The sequence below is a fragment of the Rousettus aegyptiacus genome, unplaced genomic scaffold (genome assembly GCF_014176215.1).
Source record: "Rousettus aegyptiacus isolate mRouAeg1 unplaced genomic scaffold, mRouAeg1.p scaffold_m13_p_3, whole genome shotgun sequence".
In the NCBI taxonomy this organism is placed as follows: Eukaryota; Metazoa; Chordata; class Mammalia; order Chiroptera; family Pteropodidae; genus Rousettus; species Rousettus aegyptiacus.
This window is the reverse complement of record NW_023416306.1, coordinates 81,933,515-81,953,873: the sequence shown is the minus strand read 5'-3', so window position 1 is coordinate 81,953,873 and position 20,359 is coordinate 81,933,515. Positions and strand designations below refer to the sequence as shown.

Below are 20,359 nucleotides of genomic sequence, written 5' to 3'. Positions count from 1 at the left end.
TCCCAGTACTCGCACCCCCACTGACCCAGCCCCACCCCAGCTCTTATCCTCGCTCTCCCATATGTGTCTGCCTGGTAGAGCACTGATCACAATGAGTAGGATGATGTGTTTATGAGTCAGTTTCCCCCAAGCAACTTGGGTGACTCTTGAAGGCAGGGACCGTGTTTTATTCACTGTTATACCTCCAGTGCCTGGTCCAGAGAATGCTGTTCATCAATCTGTGATCAGTTAGAGAGGGAGGAAGGCAGTGTCCCCAATCAGACTGTGAGCTGCCAGACAGCAGTGGCTTCACCACTTCACTGCCTCTTCCTCTTCCTCTTTCAAATGGAAAACTTGACACAAGATTAGGCTCAGGGTAGGGATGTAGATGAGTGATGGTGATTCAAAAATCTCCACCTATAGGACTTCTGGATAATATGTTTATTTAGCTCAGGAAGGTGTTTCTTACACATTTATGAACACATGGATATGAATTTTCTTTATTTCATTCAATAAATTGTTATTAAGCTCTTACATATAGCAAATGCAAATATGCAAGTATAATTCAGGCTAAAATAAAAAGCTCCTTGCATACAAACATTAAAAAAAAAAAAAGACATGTTAATATAGGGCATCAAGGAAACCAGCAAGTGATTGGATTATCACTCCCTCACTCCTAACCTAGTCACAGTGCCTAGATATGGATGGGTACTTCCTCTTCTCTCTCTGCTCCTCTAAGACACAAGTCCCTAGCTAGTCCTAGACAGGAAAAGAGACCTCATAAGGCCAGGAGGCAGCCCTGTTCCTGCCTGCAGAGGGAAAGGCAATCCCTCCAGGCACAGTGTCGGAGACCTGTGTGGTTAGATAGCTCAGCTTTGTTTAAGCAGGGAGACCACTTCTGTGCCAGTATCCTGGACTGCCTCTTCCCTCCACTCTTGATGGCTCTCGATTGTCAAATAGATTGGACGAACCCTGGTGTGGTTTGTTCTAAATGTTTCTCAAGCCAATTAGCCCCAACAAAGCCAGCCAGCTGCTGGGCCCACGTGCTTTCAGAGAGCTCCTCAGAGGTTACCAGAGGCCTAAGAGGCTCTGGAATACCTACAATACTGCCTAGCTCAAGCATTAGTTAGGAAGGATGTATCAGCTCCTTTGTGGCCCCTGCAATATCAACTGTCTGCAGTCAATATGCAGAGGGAAATGTCCAGGGTTGGGGGCAGGCATGATCCCTCAGGCTTGCCTGTAGCAAGATAGCAAAAAATCAGTCAAATCAACATCTGTGAATTTCAGGCCAAAGCTTAGACCTCCTTGGGCCAGACCTCTGGCCTGTCTGGGCAGCCAGGCCAGGAAGCCAGAGTTTAGGCTGCAGAGCTCTCAGCCCCCTAAGAGCGCTTCTGCACCCGAAAGTGCTCACAGCGGGGGTACTTCATGATCAGTCCGTAGATGGGAGTCATGTCCACCTTCACACCTGGCAGTATGCTGAATTCGAACTGCTGCAGCAGAATGGCCAGGAAGAGAAAGACCTCGAAGCGGGCAATAGTCTCGCCAATGCACCTCCGCTTGCCCAGGCCAAAGAGAAGCACCTTCTCACTCAATGCCTTGTTAATAGTGCCACTGGGAGTGAGAAACCGTTCTGGCCGGAACTCAGAAGGGTCGCCCCATAGCTTCCTGTAATCAGAGAGAGGCAGCTGTAGTGGCAGCCTGGGGGCTCAGAAGCATCCAGGGGCCACACCCCGGCCCAAAAGACTAGGGGTCAAGCAAATGGCCAGGGACAGCAAGGTCTGAAGCTCAGAAGAAGGTGAAGTTTATACTACCCACTCTTAACTTACTGGTCATGGTTGATCTGCCACTGGTTCACAAAGATACAACGCCCCTTGGGTATGTAAAAGCCACTCAGACTTGTGTCTCTTGTGGTACTGGGGAGAGAGAATGCTCAGTCAAGCTCAGGGCCACAAAGAGATCCCCCTGCCTCCAATACCATGTCCCTCCCACCAGCCCTGATCAGGTACATGGACTGAAGTGAGGCCCATTATCAGACAGCAGTGGATCCATGGGGCCTCACCAATGGGGGATGGTGAAGGGTAAAAAGGAGGAGTGTCGGAAGGTCTCCAGGATGAAGGCCTCCATATAGGGCAGCTGGGGTTTGTCAGACAGCTGGGGATGCCGTGCTCTGCCAATCACTGTGTCTGCAAAGCACAAAGGACCAGACAGATGAAGAGGCCAAGCCCCCAGCCTTGAACACTTTTAAGCAGGCTGCCACCTACCCAGCTCCTCTTGGATCTTTTTCTGAGCACTGGGGTATGTCACCAAGTACAGAAGGCTCCAGGAGATGGCAGTGGTGACTGTGTCAAACCCTGGCCGGGGGAGAACAGAGGGAGATGTTAGGCGGTTAGTGGCTTTGGGCAGTTGGGCACAGGAAGGGCACATTGGGGTAGCTCATACCAGCTCCAAAGAGGTCCACGACAACATTAACAACTTGCTCATCTGACAGCTGAAGATTGGCATCCTTGTCCAGCCTCTTCTCCTGACAGTAGTTGATCAAGCTGTCTGTGATGTCTCGAATATGGCCCTGAGTAGGAAAGGCCCACAGGTGAGCAAGATCTCAAACCCAGACCTACCTCTCCATCCAGGCCTGGTCCCTCACTATCCCTAGCACCTTTGTTCAAGAGGTGACTTACCCTCCTCCAAGGCTGCCATCCCAGTTTTTCTCTGCCTGTCCAAGGCTCTCTCCTGCCTCAGAATACTGGCAACTTCAACTTAAGGGACACCTGACAACAGAATCTGATACCATTGTCATCTGGACATGTTCTTTACCCTTTTCTCCCATAAGACCAGGAGACTAACATTATAACTCTTCCTGCTCCCCACAACTGGACTAGGGTCCTGCTATCTGACAGAAGGATAGAAGGTCTGATCAAGATAAAGTTCTATTTCCATGCCATGGATGGAGTCCCCTTCGCTACTGGCTTCAAAACCCCAAGGTAAAGGCCCCTGAGAGCCGGCAAACACCATCCTGCTCCGGTTATCTCTGACCTTCTGATCCCCGACCCTACCTGCTCCTCACTACCCACCTGCCTCTCCCCAGCCTGTACCTTTTCAAACGTTCTATAGTGTTCCTTAACCATCTTCTGAACGAAGGCGTACGACTTCTTAGTCACGTCCTTGAAGATTTTCAGGGCAGGGTTGGGCAGGTAACGAAGGATAGAGAGGAAGTCGGCTGGATTCCCAGAGGCAGTTATCTCCCCGAACTCATTACTCAGATTGACTACGTTAAGCAGCTCTTGGTCTTCATGGTCATAGCGCTGACCAAAACACATGGCACACACAACGTTGGCCACTGACACCACTACATACCTGCAGGGGTCAAAGTGTCCAACACTTGCCATCAGCTCCTGGAACTTGTTGATGAGGTACTCAGACTCCTTGCTCACATGCTCCTCTAGGTAGCAGGATGAGGAGGAAGCTGGGTCTGAAGCCATGGAGAAACTCTTTAGAGCATTTTGGGCTAGGTGCCGGCGGGTAGCCCACACTGGTCCAGAGTCTGGGTTGAAGGTTATGGTCTGACCATCAGCGATCAGGGTGTAGCTGTACAAGTCGGGCCGGCCCTTGAAATCATCACCCTGCCGCACCAGGGCCTGCCAGATGGTGTCCAGGCCACTGAGCACCACCACAGGTGTGCGGCCAATGCGGATCTCCAGCACATCCCCATAACGCTGGCTCAGCCGTGTTAGTGCCAGATGTGGGCTCTTCCCCAAGAGCAGCATGTTCCCGAGTATGGGCCAGCCATAGGGCCCTGGTGGACTCTTCAGGCCTTTGGGGATCTGAGGCTGCCAGGCTCTGATCACCCAGAATACCAGACAGAAGATGGTGGAGGCCAGGAGAAGCTCCATGGCTGAGATGGGAATGGCAAGTCCATATGCAGAAAACATGATCAGCGTAGAGTTGGCAACGTGGCTGCTAAGAGGTGGGCAGGAAGGAAAGATCAAGACATCAGATGGGGGGGATGAGAGGAGCCAATGCCCTAAAGTGTCAGCATGCTGGTAAAGGAAAGAGGAAACCTGATTCACAACTGCTCATGGGCATGAAGGGCAGGAATAAGTGGGAGAAGCTGAAGAGTTGCCATTGTGTACCAAGAATTTCAGCAATCCTCATTTGGTCCTGCCATAGCCTGTTGAGGTAGGCTGCAGCAAGACTCACAGAAAGTAATGAAGTATTTGATCCACACGTCCAACTCAAATTGCCTAATTCAAGAACACCCTCTCTAACTGCTGCACCATTCTAAAACAGTTTCCCAAACGTCACTCTGTGATTTCCAAAGAACACCTGTACTATTACTTACTTGACATATAAAATCAACTTTAAATCTACCCACCTAGCATCATCCCAAACAATCATATCTGTGTTAAAGTACTGGTTTGATTCCCCCCACCACACAACATATATTAAAATAAACACACAACTGATGTGTATCACCTAAATCCCCTTGATAACTATCCACCACATTTAGGGTAGGGAAATGTTGCTATCAGAACTAGTGATGATCCACTCTTTAGTTTCGTTTCATATTTGGGGAAACCGATCTCCAGAGGAAGCCCTGACTTGGCTAAAGTCATCCAGCAGTGACTGACCCAGGACTCAGACCTCTTAAGGAAAGTTCCCTGAGAAGTTTCTAATTCCTGCCATAGGTACCTCCCTTTGAAGAGTGGTCAGATCAGTCAATGAAAAAGAACTTTCCTTGAACCCTCAGTTCTCACCTGCTCAAGCCCAGGGTCTTGGGAATCCTGACAGACCCTGCAACAGGGAAGGGAGGGGACAGAAGATGGGAAAACCACTGCCTAAGCCATACTGCTCTCAGCCTCAGCTCTCTGAGTTCTACCACCCCACAGTTTAAAAGCAGCTGGAGACCAACTAGACTGAGGCTTCCAGTCATAGAAATCCGGGCCAGGGTTTTTGTTAGACTAATTCTCTAAGAATGGGTAGTCTGGGCCTTCCCCAGTTGCCAGTCACCAGATAGCAGAGACTAACTGGAAGGCTCCCACCAGGCCAGGGCTGTAAGAAAACTACAGAATGGCATAAGGGAAACTAGGAATAGATCTGAACAGAGGTTGAGACAATACTTTCTAGGGTTGGTCTAGAAAGGGTGTGCAGATTAATGCACTACTTTCTCCAAGGCATAGAGCTCTGACTGGGACATCTTCCTGGTACCCAGGAGATCCAGTGTTCCAGGATCCATAGTGTGGCTTTGGACTGGTCATTTTACCTTCTGGGCTCCAGTTATATCACCTGAGAGAGGGAGTCAGACATAATCTTTGATTCAGGGTACCCAGCTGGATCTCAGAGAAAAGAAAACTCAGCTCTGACGTGGGGTACCTCACAGTCTGACTAGTGAGGTTTCCTCACAAGAGAGTTGCCCAAGATGGGGAGGTTGTATGGTTCGTACGTCAAGTACTATAGCCGTCTATCTAGGGAGGCTTCCTGGAGGAGGTGGATCCTAAAGCACACACAAGCCCTAACTCACTGAGTGAGCTGGGTACATGGCTAGGCTTGGTGTTCCCTTCCACACGTTGGGTGCCCGAAGGACCTGTAGCCTTAGTAAGATGGTAAAAGGCCAAGAGAGATGTCACTGGTGAGTTTTCGAGGACTGGTGGTTTAGCTCCCTGCAGCTGACAGTCTCTCACACTAATTGCTCCCCAACAGAGGACAGAGAAGACAGTCAAGGATATATGGAAAGCCCATGGGCAGTGTGACCAGGACTTCTGTTCAGATGGGCCTTTCTGTCCTGGTCAGCACGTCTCAGCTCTGACAAGCCATGCCTTTGGAGGTTAGAGCCAGCCAGAGTGAGCTTTTAGATAAGGCAAGTAAGTACAGCTGGTAATAACCCTGACCACCAGGGAGAAACCTCCCTCATCCCACAGCCTGGGGAGGGACTGCACAGATAGCTGTGTCCTTATTCCAGCCCCAGGTGACCCTGATGCGGAAGGCCCAAGGCATTCAGAAAACCCAATGGGGGATGGAGCTGGAGCCTGGGTCCTGGAATCCTGAAAAAGGAGAGGGGGGGGGGGGTCGGTGATCATCTCTATCTAGAGTTCTGATACTAGATGGAAGACATTGGGCGAGTCCTGCCCTTCCCTTCTTGGGAGCTGGACTGCTTGATCACTAAGGCCACTCTCTGCCTTCCTCTTTGAGGTGTTAGACCAGTGACTACCAGGGAAGACCTGAAGGCATCAAAATTCTCCTTCGATTGGGAGGGAAGGGGCAAGCCAGAAGCCTCCAGCACTCACCTGTGGCTGTGAGGAGATGCTCAGCTGAGCTGGGAAAAGTGGTCTCTGGAGCCAGGGACCCCAAAGAAGATCATGGAAGGCTCCAAAGAACTGTCACCTTCAGAGTAAGGATGGAGGCACTGCCACCTTTAAAGGCGGCGTGCGCGTGTGGCCACGCCCCCTGGCGCTGGGTTGGGACGCAGGGAGGGACGGCCTGAAGGGAGATGGTCGCCTTAGGGTTGAGGGGAAGTAGGGGAGAGGGGACGCGTGGGGGCAGGTAAGAACCCACTATGGGGACGCCTCATCCAAGTGCTGGCAAGTAAAGGGGTGAGGGCCGGGGACACTCGGGATTCCTAGCTCCAAGATACCCCATGGACAGCGCAAAGCCGATCTGAGGCGGGGGTTCGGGGAGAAGTCCCAGGCCACTCGGAAGAGAGGATTTGGGGAACCTCCATACCCAGGCATGGAAAACCCTCACTCACATTTTTGCACCCACCGGAATACAGGGTGTGCAAGTGCCTCCCCCTCACTACTAGTGGATGGAGGCCAGGCAGGCAGGGGCGGGGCTGCCGGGTGATGACCTTCTTCCCTCGGGTTACTGAGTCCAGGCTCGCGTGAGAAGCGCTGCGACCCCTGCCCAGAGGTCACCCGGGCCGGAAGGCCAGAGGCGCCGATGGGCTGTCCCTTCTCCCCCCAGAGCCCCCAGAGCCCGGGCAACTAGCAGAAGTCCGAGTTCCCTGACCCTGGGGCGGGACTAGTTAGAGAACCGGCAGTCTCGCCGAGCGCTCACTAGCAGCTCGACGCCCCTTTTAGGGCCACTTCGGAACCCTGCAAACCAGAGATATCTCCAGCCGGGACCCACTGGCCCTCGAGATTCCCTCTTGGCTCCGGGGTTGCTAGAGCTTTGGCCCGGCAGAAAAATCGGGCGGAGAGGGGGCCCGCGCGACTAGCTTCCGAAGGCGGAAGGAAGGGTTAGGGGACAGCCCTCGGACAGGTCAGGGGAGGAGGCCCAGGAACCGAGATGGGGGCGTCCAGTACAGATGCCTTTCGAGGCTAGCGTGCACGAGTTCTGGAACCTGTCTCCAAGGTCGGGAGAGGGGCAGAGGTCATGCGGCCCATCCCCGCCCCACTCTGGCCGGGGGCGTGGAGCCGGGCAGTTGCGTGAGAAGAGCTGGGAGGCCAGCCACCCAGGTCGGGTCCCAGCAAAGTCACGCTAAAAGGGAGGGGTGGGGCTCTTAAAAGGCCACTCTCTAGCTGAGCAGGAGCGGGGTAGGGGGGAAGGGCAGCGCAAAGAGCCCAGGCTTGCGTGCCGAGCTGGGCTTTGCTTAGGAGCGGGCGCCTGCGTGTGTCCATATTTTTGGTCCACGCCCGTGGCGGAGCACGCAGCCTCAGTGTGTCGCCTAGCTCGCCAAGCTGGCTGCCTCTGATGCTGTCCTCGGCCCCTGCCGACTCTTCCCGATGTAAAATGGCCCGGCAGAAAGAGCTACATTTGCGTGTCTAGCTCAAGCTATCCCCAACTAACCACATCACCTGCCACCCATGCTGTGCTCCCAAACCCAGCGAATGGCACCGCCATCCATCTGCTGGCCCAAGCCAGCTTCATTCTGCCCCCTCACCTCCCACTCCAATCAGATGCTGCCCCATGCGTTGCAAAAATATTTACTAAACGCCTATTATGTGCCTTTCATTCCCGCCAATTCTTTCTCCACCCTGTGGCATCCAAAGTGGTCTTTTCAAGAAATCCAGAATCTCATTCTGTCACACCTTGTCCCCTCGATAGCTCCCATCAATAGAAAGCAGAATCTTTAGCAGAACCTACCAGGCCTGCTCACCTCTACTTCTAAACTCCCCTACTTTTAAGTCAGCTAAAACACCACTTCCTCTGGGAAGCCCCCCGAATCCTCTCCACAAAAAAGTAGGTGTCTCCTGGTCTGTTTCCAGCGCTTGTCCATGGTAATTCTCAGGGCACTTGACCCTTACTGTGACCCAGACCCAACCTGTCACTCCTTCCTCCATGTCCGAACATAGAAAGCCAACCTGGGGTAAATCGATCTGAGAAGCCAAGTCCTTGCAAGATATTAATAACTGGTAAAGGAGTTAAACCCAGCTGTATTATGGATGGGGCACATAACCAGGGTAATGCCGAACCCAAAATGCTGATGCTATAATGGTGGAATTTAGGTAAGAGAACAGGCGGGAGATAAGGGAGCTATTGCTGGGCTTTTATTTCGTCCAGCATTGTTTCATTCATCCTACTCTCTGCATCCCTGACTCAGCCCATGGAGGTTTATGGTACCCAAGAAAGGTCTGTACTCCAATCCCAATCGGAGCTAGATTTACAGAAGTAGAAAGAACCTGTGTGAAAGCTGTGGCAAGGAATTGGGGACCAAAGCACTCACGGATTCCTCATCCTGCTTTGCAATGCAATCTGCTCCTCTGCTCCTTGGGTCCCCATCAATGCCAGAGCCCTAGGAAATCATGGCAACCTGCTCGTCAGGGCTGGAAGACCATCTGCTGGGGCTCCTGACCGGGAATCCAGAAAAATGCTTTGTTTGCTAGAAGATGCATTGCTTTGCTCACATTCTTTAAAGGATTCTTGACCCCAAAGAAATTCATTAGCTAATTAAGCCAATTCCTCTTCTACTTCTCAGCTGGAGAGATTGTTACCAGAAGAAGAAGACCCAGGGACACATGGAAAATCAAAGCAAAGCCTAGAACTCTAGCCCCCTTACTTCCAGGCCAAGGCTCTTCCCACTGTGATTTATTGCCCCAGACTACCAGCAAAGCCCCAGGAGGCCGAAGGTGGACAGGTTCAGCCCCTGAGTCAGGGCCCCTCATGTCCCCATACTCCTGACAGGAGCCTGGTATACTGGGTTTACAAGAGGCATTATATGTCTCCCCAAGCTCGTCTCTACGGAACAACTCACAGGTTGGAGAAAGCCCTCAAGAGCACTGGGCAAAGAAAGAGGGAGACAGGCAGGAGTTTAGAGGACCTTGGCTGGAGCTGAAGCAACAATCCTGGGTCAAAGTTTGTGTGCCTTTGCGTGAGAAGCTCTTTGGGCGATTCCCTAGGACTCAATACCAGGAACACAGAGACAAAGGGCAGTGGGGATCAGAGATAATTCTGGTCTGGAGGGATAGAGACAGCTGAGGGTCTTAGCCCAGAAGAGTGATCCAGTTTAGAGTCTCCAGTCAGCGTTGCTGAGGGCTGTGTGGCAGGGGGATGGGGAGGTAGCAAGACTCACAACAAACCTCTACCCCAAGGTGCAGGCAGGAATCACACCCTAAACATAGCCTATGCTGAATCTGGAAATGCTACAGGAACTGTGAGAAGCTAGGGTGGGGAAGGCAGGTGCAGGTAAAGGGACTCTCTGGGAGAGCAGAGGACTGGAGAAGAGTCGTGGTATATGAAGAGAACAGGAAGGGCACTCCTAGCACGAGGATGAAACATAACAAGAATAAAGCATGAGAGAGGGAGATTGTGGTGAGGCAGTTTGAGAAGAGTAGAGAACTGGGGATTGCTTCCCAATGTGCCTTTACCCTATCTAGCCACCTTCCATCCCACTTCAGATGTGAACCCTGAGCACTTTCTCCTCTCCTATCTATGCCCAGAGAGCCAGAGAGATTTGGTTTACAGAATCCAGGATACAGATGGGAGAGCCCTGCACCCCACCCCCAGCTCACTGGCTCTTGGTTGCTAAAGTTAGGGTGACAATATTTTCCCAGGATAGTCTTAGTCTAAGCCTATTGTCATGGTGTAAATATTAAAAGTGTCGTCTTTCACTCTCAAAGGAGTCCTGATTTGGACAAGAAATTATATGGTCACCCCAGAGACATGTGGCAAATCAAAGCAGAGCCTAGATGTCCCTCAGATAGTAGACATCTGAGGGGTTTTGTGTGCCCACCATCCATTCTCTTTTCGTCTGGCAATACCACTTCAATTATTCTTTGGGGAACACCCTACCCCTACTCTTAGCCAATAGGTTTGGTGGAGCTGACCACACACCAGGCTACCAGGCTGGCGCATGACCTATGCCAGGCCAATGAGAACCAAACAAGAGTTTTTTCTGAAATTGTCAGAAAAGAGAGGCTCTTGTTCTGTCAGGGTAGCTAAGCTGATTAGAAAATAAATCTGGGCCTACCAGTGGCCATTTCATTAAGAAAGCCTACTTTAGAATGATGTCCACTCAGGGGAAAGCAAAATGGAGAGACTAAGGGAGAGAGAGAAGGAAAGAATTGATGACATTGAGCACCTAGATCCACTTATTCCTGAAGCCAGTGAAGTTCACCCATAACCTCCCCCTTCACCTCTTTTCCTCCTTTTTCTTTCTTTATCTCTTCCTCTCATTTTTCCCTCTTCTTCTCTTTTTCCTTCTCATTTTCCTTTTCTAGTAAGAATTGAATTTGGAACTTGCAACTGAAGGAATTATAACCCAAACCTGCAGGCTAGAGAGGCTTAACCAGCAATACTGTCTGAGGGATTAAACCTCAGTCCTTGAGGCAGGCCCCAAAGAAGCCCTGGGCAGGTTGGACAGAAGCCTAAGAAATTACTCCTAATAACTTCCCACTGGTCTGCCCCTGTGCCCAAAATGCCACCATCAGCACCACCGTGGGAAGCTAGTTTTATCTCTAGGAGGAGTCCTTGGCTGGTGAGTGTCTGAAGAGAACTCACGTGTGAAACAGAGATTATCAGATGAGACTGTGCCACCTCACTGTGCTGAGGGCTCACCCATCTGTCTGCTGGATTTTCCTTGGATAGGGGATGCCAAGGAAGAAAGCAGCTGTGGCCAAGTTCCTGGTGGCCCATTTGCTCTCCCAGCACCTAGCTGAAGAAGAGATGCCATCCCTTCTCCATGTTCAGGATGGGCCAAGTTAAGTTTTCAGAAGGAAGTTTATGAGAAATCTCAGATGTGGCTCCCATGACCTCTCTGACCTCTTTGCCTGTTACTCTCATTTCCCCAAGCTCCTTTCTAGGCACAGAAGCTTTCTTGATGTTCCTCAGACATTCCAAGCAAATCTATCTGTATCAGTCAGGGTCAGTCCCTGCAGGAAACAGAAGGTTCCCTCGAACTCAGTCGTTGAGGAGAGTTTACTAAAGGGACCATTTACAAAGGTATGGGCAAGGTTAGGGAAACCAATAAAGGACAATGCAGAGCCCCAGGATTAGCAACAGCAGGGCTAGAAGTGGAGAGAAGAAGGAGCAGAAAACAGAACCCAGTGAAAGTGGCCATGGAAAGACTGTAGAAAGGAGCTGTGGCCTTCGGTAGAGTTGCAGCTAGCATGCAAAACCCTACACAGAGAGCAGAGCCTACTCTGACCTTACTTTATTCATACTCTCTGACATCCTGCTGGGCCTTCCATGGACTGACCTAACTGGAAGCCAGAGAGCAAGGGGCCCATTACTACAGCCCATAGAGGTCAGACCTTTGGGACTGAGTAGAGAGGTGGCAGAGAGTTGCTCTGAAGAGGCAAGTGGAAGACATTCAGGCTCTGCCTCAGCACCTTTGCACTTGCTGCTCCCTCTACCTGGAAACTTTCTCTCCAAGTCCTTGTCTCACTTCCTCGAATATCACCTTTCCAATATGCCTTCCTTAGCAGATTGAAAATTGCCATGTAAAATTATTACCCTGATTCATAGTCTCTATCCCTCTCCTTGACTTGATTTTTATTTGTAGTACTTACAACCTTCAAACGAACTATGTATTTTACTTATTTATGTTGAGTATGGTCTATATCCTCCAACTAGCATGTAAGCTCCAGCAGAGCAGGCACTTTTGTCTGTTTTGATAGCAAATTGTGGATGCTAAATGAATATTTAATAAATGAATGGAAACATGTCAAACCTCCAAACAGGAAAATACACCAGGGTTGAAATGATGGGGGCCTGGTGAGATTCTGGATCTCAGTGGGCACAGCACCAGGTCCATCATGGTCAGCTGAATGGGTCACTCCAGCCCAGATCCTTTTTTCAGTACCCACTAGGTGAGTGTTAGTCATTCTGCTGCCAAAAAACACAGGCAATCAGACAATCCTGCCTTAAGGAGCTCATCTCAGCCTGGCCCAGCTCAGACATTCTACCTTATGCTACCTTTGTTCTGTCCAGGAAGAACATCTGGGTTGGACCTCACTGCTGACCACAGAGCCCTGATCACCTGAAGTCCCTATCTTTCAGTTTCAGAGCTTCCTGGTTCCTCTCAACAGGCCATAGCTCCTCTCTCCACAATCTAGCCCCGCCACATTAATCAGCAAACAGCAGGCTTTGTAGCTGCTCTCAAAAGAGAGGGCTCTGCAGGATTGGGACAAGAGACCTCCATGAGTTGGTGGGTGGGAAGGGCTATAGTGAAATGGAAACTCTGAGACACTGCCCAGAGAAGCAGACGTGACCCAGAGGTTCTGGGTTGACCCTATATAGAAGGCAGTGGAGATGAAGGCAAACCGTTTTCCTTTTTATCTTCTACCTTTAGTAGTATCAAGTGTGATTAATTTAGACCCATATTGCATATGAGAATTTTACTAATTCAGCTCAGGTTGGCAGTTGTTTTCATTGATTGGCAAATGTGTGCCAAGCCAGCGCAAAATTTCCTTCTCACATCCAGTTTAAGGTTTGTTCCCAGCCTCCTCTCAGACCTGACCTTGTGGGAAGGGGATAAGTATGCTGTTTCTGCACCCCTTTCTTTCCCTACCTTTGCTGGCCTCTCCACCAGGAAGAGGGAAAGAGGAGGGGGCTGGAAATGGAGACAACCTCTTTTATATGGCTGGTGTTTTTATCTTATGTTTGCTAAGTTTGCCCTTACACGTATTACACTGATGGATGTTCATCTAGTGCCAATGGTGCCACGCAGTTCCTAAAGTTGAACTTTACACTCCCTGGCTGACCTCTTGCCTGCTCCGTGCTCCTTCCCACAGGGCACGCTTTATAGCCTGTCACTGCTGGGGTGCCCTCCTCTCTGCAGCAAAGTCTCATCCATGCAGCTGAAGTCCAGTTCCCTTCAGCATGTCCACCAGTCAATCAGGAGACTCACATCTCCCATAAGGTAAACAGCTCTGGCCATGCAACCCGCCCTCTCTCTGTTGCCCCACCATCACGCGCTGCTCCACTCAGCCTCTGTGTCCACATATTTCACCCAGATCCAGGGATACACATCAAACAGGTTCATAGGGTAGTTAGTAGTCCAGAGCACAACCTTCTAAAGGTTAGAATCCCAACTCTAACATACTGCTATGTGATCTAGAACAAATTATACTTCTTGGTGCCTCTACTACCTAGTTGTAATATGATAATAGTGTTAATTTCTATCCTACAATATTATTGAGAATATTTTTTGTTAATACATGTAAAGCTCTTAGAACAATGCTGGACCCATTAGTATCCAGTGCTATAAAATGTGTGGTAAATACACAAATGCCAGTCTCCCCCACCATCCTCCCACCCACTTGGATACAGGGCTGGGGAGTCTCTTTCCTACAGATATCCTACTCATCAAGTTTGGATCTCTATATAGATGTACAGATAGATGTACAGACAGATGTACATTTTTAAATAGAATCCTTTAAGTTGCAGAAATGATGAAACTTTACCTGCAAGCATTAGTATCCTCAGAAGATCTCCTAAAATATTCTCCAGCATGAACATGATGTTATGTTCACACCTAAGAAAATTAATATTAATTTCATGACATAAAATCATCTCCAGTCCTTATTCATGTGTCTTCAATTGTCACAAAAATGTCTTTTTTTCTTTTTTGGTAAAGTTTATTGGGGTAACATTGGTTAATATAGTTATATCATTTTCAGGTACACATTATAATTTGACTTCTATATATTCTGTTGTGTGATTACCACCCAGAGTTCAGTTTCCTTCAGCTACCATATATTCAATCTTCTTTACCCACTTCGCCCTCCCTCAACCCCCCTGTATCTGGCTCCCTTTACCCTGTCTACTTCTTCCCTCCTCCCCCCACTCCCTACCCTCTGGTAACCACTAGTCCATTGTCCATATCCATGAGTCTCTGTCCTGTTTATTTGTTACTTTTAGGTTTATATCCCACGTATAAGTGATATCATGTGATTTTCAACTTTTTTTGTCTGGCTTATTTTGCTTAGCATGATTATCTCAAAGTCCAACCATGTCATCACAAATGTCAGTATTTCATCTTTTCTTATGGCTGAATAATATTCCATTTGTATATGTACCACAGCTTCTTTAGCCGATCATCTATTGTAGGGCACTTCGGTTTCTTCCATGTCCTAGCCAGTGTGAATAGTGCTGCCATAAACATCATTGTGTAAATACCTTTTTGGATATGGGTTTTCAAGTCTCTGGGGTAAATACCCAGTAGGAGGGTTGCTGGATCATATGGTAGTCAATTCTTAGTTTTTTGAGGAACCTCCATACTGCTTTCCATAGTGGCCATACCAATTTGCAGTGTATGAGGGTTCTCTTTTCTCTGTATCCTCTCCAACATTTGTTATTACTTGTTCTGTTGATTATAGTTATTTTAATAGGTGTGAGATGGTATCTGGTTGTGGTACAAAAATGTCTTTTGTAGCTTAAAAAAAATTTTTTAATTCAGGATCCAATCAAGTTCACATATTGCATTCGGTTATGTCTCTTTCGTCTCTTGACTCTAGAAAAGGTCTTTGTCTTTATTTGTTTTAATGACATTGACCATTTTGATGAGTACAAGCCAGTTGCCATGAAGAACAGCCTACAGCATTCACTTTTACCATCTCTTACCAGGAGAGAGTGAGGGGGCCTCTCTTTAGAATGCAGTATCCTCATCATCTCTTGATTTCAGACTAAGGACTTGGGCTGAAATTCAGAGGTGGATGGACTACCCCCATTCCTTACCTGGTTTTGTAGGTTATTGGAGGGGTACTACACAGTATCCTTGTGGAGATAAGCAGTGAGCCTCCTGATTGGCCTGGACTGAATGCCCAGGCAGGGTCCTTCTCCCTGAGTACAGTAGGAAAGAAACCTGGCCCAGCCCAGAGGCCTTTCACTCCCAGCATCCTGCCTTGCTCTTGAGAGAAATAATCCTTGCCCACCCCCCAACCCTGGACCTGAAAGGAACTGAACATTCCTCCCCAGGGACACAGCATCTATCTCCGAAGAGCTGCCCCTGGCCTGGGTACTAGTTGGAGCCTGAGGATCATGACCCAATGCCAAAGGCCTATCATTCCTACTTTATTCGATAACTCTGATATCAGGTGACCAGGACAGCAGGGCCAACAAGGTAAGGGTGGTGTTTATAAAAGTCACTTTCATCTGGAGCCAGAAACTCTGTACCAGCCCAACAACCCTGCTGATCTCAAGTAACTGCTTCTACAGGTACCTTTTCTTGGGCCCATTTTCCAGTCCCTGGGATCCCACCACCAACATATATCTAGCAAACCAGTGGAGATGGAAGGATGCAGGGACTTCTTCCTCATTCTTCAATACCTGCCCAAACCCACCCTGCAGAGGTTCAAAGCCTTCAACCGGAGGCTTGTGCAGTTCCTGCAGAAAACAATCCAGGAACACTATGGGAACTTCGACAAGGCGAGCCAGCATGCAGGTGGCAAGGCAGCACCCTGAAGAGCTGATGAGCTGCCAAGGCCTTGGAAGGCTCTGGGACAACTTGGATCAGCTATGTTGCCTGAAGCCAATCTCTTTCCCCCTTTGGCCTCGATTTCCTCATTCCTATAGCCGCCTCCTCAGAGCTGCTGAAAACCTTAGAGAGATAAGGTTGTGAATTGGTTCCTGGCAGAACCCTCAAATATGGAGGACTGTTACTATGAGTGAGAAGGCTTTTGTTCCTTAAGAACCTGAACACCGAAAGAGACTAATCTCCAGCTCAGGTGTCACTTTGCTTCCCTGTACTCACACTAACTTCCTTCTTTGAAATTGGACCCCTGAGGTTATTGGGAGAAAGGGTCAATGGGACATGAAATAATACTTTTAGCCCCTCTGAGGGCTGCTACCAGCTCCTGCTATTAGCCTAACCTACTGACTGGGGGCAGGGGGCGGTTGAGGCATGCCAAGTGGGATGGGGCAAAGTCTAGCCTTTGGTCCTGAAGGTGCTGGAGTTCCCTTAAGCTTGTGTTCTCTCAGAACAGTGTTCAGGATATCACAGGTGCCTTTTCCCAGCACTGTGAGAAGGACTTCAGAACAAGAGGTGGCCTCATCCCCATGGAGAAGATAGTCAACCTTGTCAACGACATCTTTTGGGCCAGTAAGAGAAAGGCCCCTGGCCCTCCATCTATCAGTGCCTGCTGTTTGCCCACAGCACCTCCAAGCCCCCAAGTCCATCAGACATGGAAACCAGTCCAGGTTCAGGTTCAGGGTTTGAGCCCAGGCTGTGCCACCAATTCCCAGTGGAAACTCAGTCAAGTCTCTCTCCTCCTCTGGGACTCAGTTTCCTCATCTGAACAATAAAGGATTCTCTGGCCTGTAAGTCTAGGCCCCTATAATTCAAGCAGCTGATTATGAAAATCAGTGACTCAAGTTTGGGGGATTGGGGTGGGGAGGAGGGAGGCAGAGAAAGACAATGCTTGGTACATACTTGGTGGGTGCTTGGTAGATGTTGGTGTCTTGTTCTTGTCTTCCTTCTTTCCTCACCTTGCCCCACCCTTCCCAGGATTTGACTTGGGCACAATAGCTATCTCTTGGGGACTTATGTACCTGAGATACAGAGGAAGATCTAGGAGGAACTGGGTGTGCAAAGAGAAGCCTTGGGGTTACAGGTCATTTATTCAGGCTACATATAACTGTTATGTGCCTACTATATGCAAACCATGGGCATACAATGGTGCCCACCCTTGTCTAGAAGATGCTAGGAGAGGGTTAATGCATCTCAGACATGCAAACGGACACAGAATGACAGCACATAGAGTGACACTTAATATAATAGGGGACACAGATACCATGAAGCAGTCAGGGCAGTTCCTAAGTCCTGTCTGTCCTCTATAGATACAGTGACTGGTAGGGCTTGGTAGCCCCGGCTCTCCAACAGACCCCAGATGCCCTATATGGAGGCCTTCCTCCTTGAGACCTTTCGATGCTCCTCCTTTGTCCCCTTCATCATCTCTTACAGGTGAAGCCTGCCTATTCTGCCCTCCCACCTCTCATCCTCACCATGTTTTCTTCTCCCAGCTTCTCAGCTTTAGCCATGGCCCAGCATCTCCTTCCTGACCATGACACCAGGTTCCTCACAGACTCTTGGCCTTTAATCTGCCCCTATTCAATCTAAACACGATTAAACTATCCAGCTCTCAGGATAAAATCACACTCCTTATCTCAGTTTTCATTCACTTCTGCTCATATTTCCTCCCTACAAGAACTCTCAACGCAACCAGGCGGGCCTTACTGTCCCTCACAAGCATGATCCAGCCAGCCTCCAATTTTACTTTTGCTGGACCTTCTGCTTAAAATGCCTTGTAATCTCTTCTCTAGCTACCAGAATCCTATTCCTGCACAGAGTCAATCCTGACACAAACTTCCCCTCTCCTAGGAGCCCTTCTTGATTCATCCAGCTTACACAGCTTCACTTCTGATATCTTGTAGTACTTACAGCCATTTGTCCTTGATTATATCCTGGGATGTTAACAATGTCAAGAGTTAGTGAATACTTCCTCTGCTTATATGTTGGTCGAGCTATTCCCAGAATAAAAGGCTTGACTCCTCAACCAGGCTGGGAACTCCCCAGGGCTCTAGAGAATGGCCAAGTGCGCAGCTGGGCACAAACAGAAGTATAGTAAACACTGTTGAACAGGAGCCAAGGAAGAGGAAGGATAATTACCACCCCCCCCCTTCCCTCCTCCTGACATTTCCTGTCAGTGTAGGCTGTTGGGGTGAGATGGAGATAAGAACAAAAGCTCCCAGAGACACACCCCAGTGTTCCAGCCCCTGAGCCTGACAGAGCCCTCTTCCCTCCTTAGCACAACAAGAGACACAACACTGAATGGCTTTCATATCCCCAGGGAACACTGTGTCTTCATAAATCAGTGGTATGTCAATCATGACCAGTGAGTACACATCCCCCACTAAAAAATGCTTAAAGTTGAAAAGTCGGGAAGGCTGTTTGTTCTTCTAGACACTGAATATGTAATAAAATAATGGTGCCTTGATTGCTATATAGCCTTCTCTAAATGACAAAATTTAGGTCCATGTTTCCCAAATGCACATAAGAATTAACCAAAAACAAGGAAAAAGAGGAGAAAGAAAAGAAGGAGGAGGAGGAGAAGGAGAAGGAAGAGAAAAGAATTAACCAAGAAATTGGTTACAGATTATGGCACCCTATCCCCCAAGATTTCACTTTGGTAGCTAAGGTGGAATACTCAGGCAATTTTGATATGAATGGCTTAGGACCTCTCTTTGGAAAATTCCACTTAAGTCTAAAAGTAGGGGGACCACATACTTTACCATCCAAATGGAGACACTTCTGAATGTGGGATGCTATCAATTGTTACTCTAAAACAATAAGCATAAACCAGAATATACTATGAATTCTCCTTGTATAATGATTAGAATGAAGATAATGCAATATTAAAAAGCACTATTTTCAAGGCTGATCATTTTACAAAGAGCTATGTAAAAGAAATAAGCATTAAAGTACAGTTTGGTTCCTTTCCCTGCTCTCCTTTCAGTGTTCTTGATCTATTCTAACGCTTGTGGTATCAACAGAAGTCCATTCAGAAGTCTCTCTCCAAGCCTGTCCTCCCAGAGCCTCCCACCCCAGAGATCACAGCACCTCTGTTTTTCTTGCAGGAAGATGTGGTGACACCCATTGAGTTGTGGCTAGAGTAATTCCTCACTGCCAATGGCACTGCCATCAACGAGACCTTGAGTGAGAAGGTGATGCTCTTCAGCATGGGCAAGTGCTGATGCATAGGGGAGGTCCTGGCCAAGTGGGAGGTCTTCCTTTTCCTAGCCACCTTGCAGCAGTGGCTGGATTTCAGCGTGCCACCAGTAGTAAGAGTGGACCTAACCCCCATCTACAGGCTGACTATGAAGCACACCCACTGTGAGCACAATCAGGCATGGCTATGCTTCTTCATCAAGTGAAGAAGGCATCAGTATGCTGATGCAGAAAGAAGGATAGGAGTCACTCAGGGGCCTCAGTATTTTCTTTCTTTCTTTCTTTCTTTCTTTCTTTCTTTCTTTCTTTCTTTCTTCTTTCTTTCTTTCTTTCTTTCTTTCTTTCTTTCTTTCTTTCTTTCAAAAGCTTTACTAAGAAATTATTCATGCAGGAGAAGAAAATTTTACTCTTTTTCCCTTCTAGGTTCTTTGGCTGGCCTTAAATTAAATTGACATAAGACAGATTAAGAGGAGAAAAACATATTTAATTTTGTACATACTGGAGCCCATGGAAATATGAGACTCAAAGAAGTGACCAGTGCAGGTAGCTTTTATACTTTTAAGACAAACAATTATTTGTGAAGATTTCGAAAAACAAAGAAGTTTGGGTTTTAGATAGCAAATTAATGAAGAAGTAAAGAAGTTTGTTTATTCGGCCTTCTCAGCCTTGAATTTTCTATCCCCGGTGATAAGGATGCCTGTATCCTTTTGGTATAGGGAAGATATCTTCACATAGGAGATTTAGTTCCTGCTTTAAGGGAGACAAAGGAGGGGCAGAGAGTGCCTCTTGTGCTGGCTGTTCCTTAAGTAGCTTTAATTCAAAATAATCAATATGTCAAAATGGCATATTTTGGGGTGGCTTATTTTGCTCCCCCTCTTTCACATAACATATAATTCAACTCCTTAAAGTGTATAATCCATGACTTTTAATATACTCACAGAGTTGTGCTGCCTCACAGCAATCAATTTTAGAACCTTCTCAGCTCTTGAAAAAGAACCCCATACCCATTAACAGTCGCTCCTCCATTTCCCCCTAACCTGCCTTCCCTCCCCTACCAGCCCCAGGCAATTACTAATTTTTTTTCTGTCTCTAGATTTGGCTACTCTGGACATTTCATATAAAGCAATTATACAATAAGTGGTCTTTTGTGACTGGCTTCTTCATTTAGCATGTTTTCAAGGTTCATTCATGTTGTAGCATGAATGGTTTCTTGAGTCCTGAGACTAGGCCAAGTCATTGATGGGTATCTCTTTCGCTGCACATGCGCGCTCTCTCTCTCTCTCT

At 48.3% G+C, this 20,359-nt stretch overlaps 1 protein-coding gene and 1 pseudogene across 5 annotated transcripts; one reads left to right on the top strand and one right to left on the bottom strand.

Moving 5' to 3' along the window:
- Nucleotides 1–402: 402 nt before the first annotated feature.
- LOC107510533 (cytochrome P450 1A1) lies at nucleotides 403–6,389 on the bottom strand. Of its 5 annotated transcripts, none has more exons than XM_016144156.2 (8): nucleotides 6,258–6,355; nucleotides 4,731–4,767; nucleotides 3,069–3,933; nucleotides 2,419–2,545; nucleotides 2,241–2,330; nucleotides 2,039–2,162; nucleotides 1,806–1,892; nucleotides 403–1,644 (listed from the first exon to the last, which is right to left on the bottom strand). In XM_016144156.2, exons 3-8 carry the CDS (start codon nucleotides 3,903–3,905, stop codon nucleotides 1,359–1,361), a joined length of 1,551 nt encoding a protein of 516 aa, XP_015999642.2. In that variant the 5' UTR covers nucleotides 3,906–3,933; nucleotides 4,731–4,767; nucleotides 6,258–6,355; the 3' UTR covers nucleotides 403–1,358. The 5 variants fall into 5 exon arrangements, with proteins under 5 accessions (XP_015999642.2, XP_015999644.2, XP_015999640.2 ...); XM_016144158.2 differs by having other exon boundaries at nucleotides 3,069–3,930; nucleotides 6,258–6,354; XM_016144154.2 differs by lacking the exon at nucleotides 4,731–4,767 and having other exon boundaries at nucleotides 6,258–6,389.
- A 9,591-nt stretch (nucleotides 6,390–15,980) lies between these two features.
- LOC118615088 lies at nucleotides 15,981–19,281 on the top strand (annotated as a pseudogene).
- The last annotated feature ends 1,078 nt before the right edge of the window (nucleotides 19,282–20,359 follow it).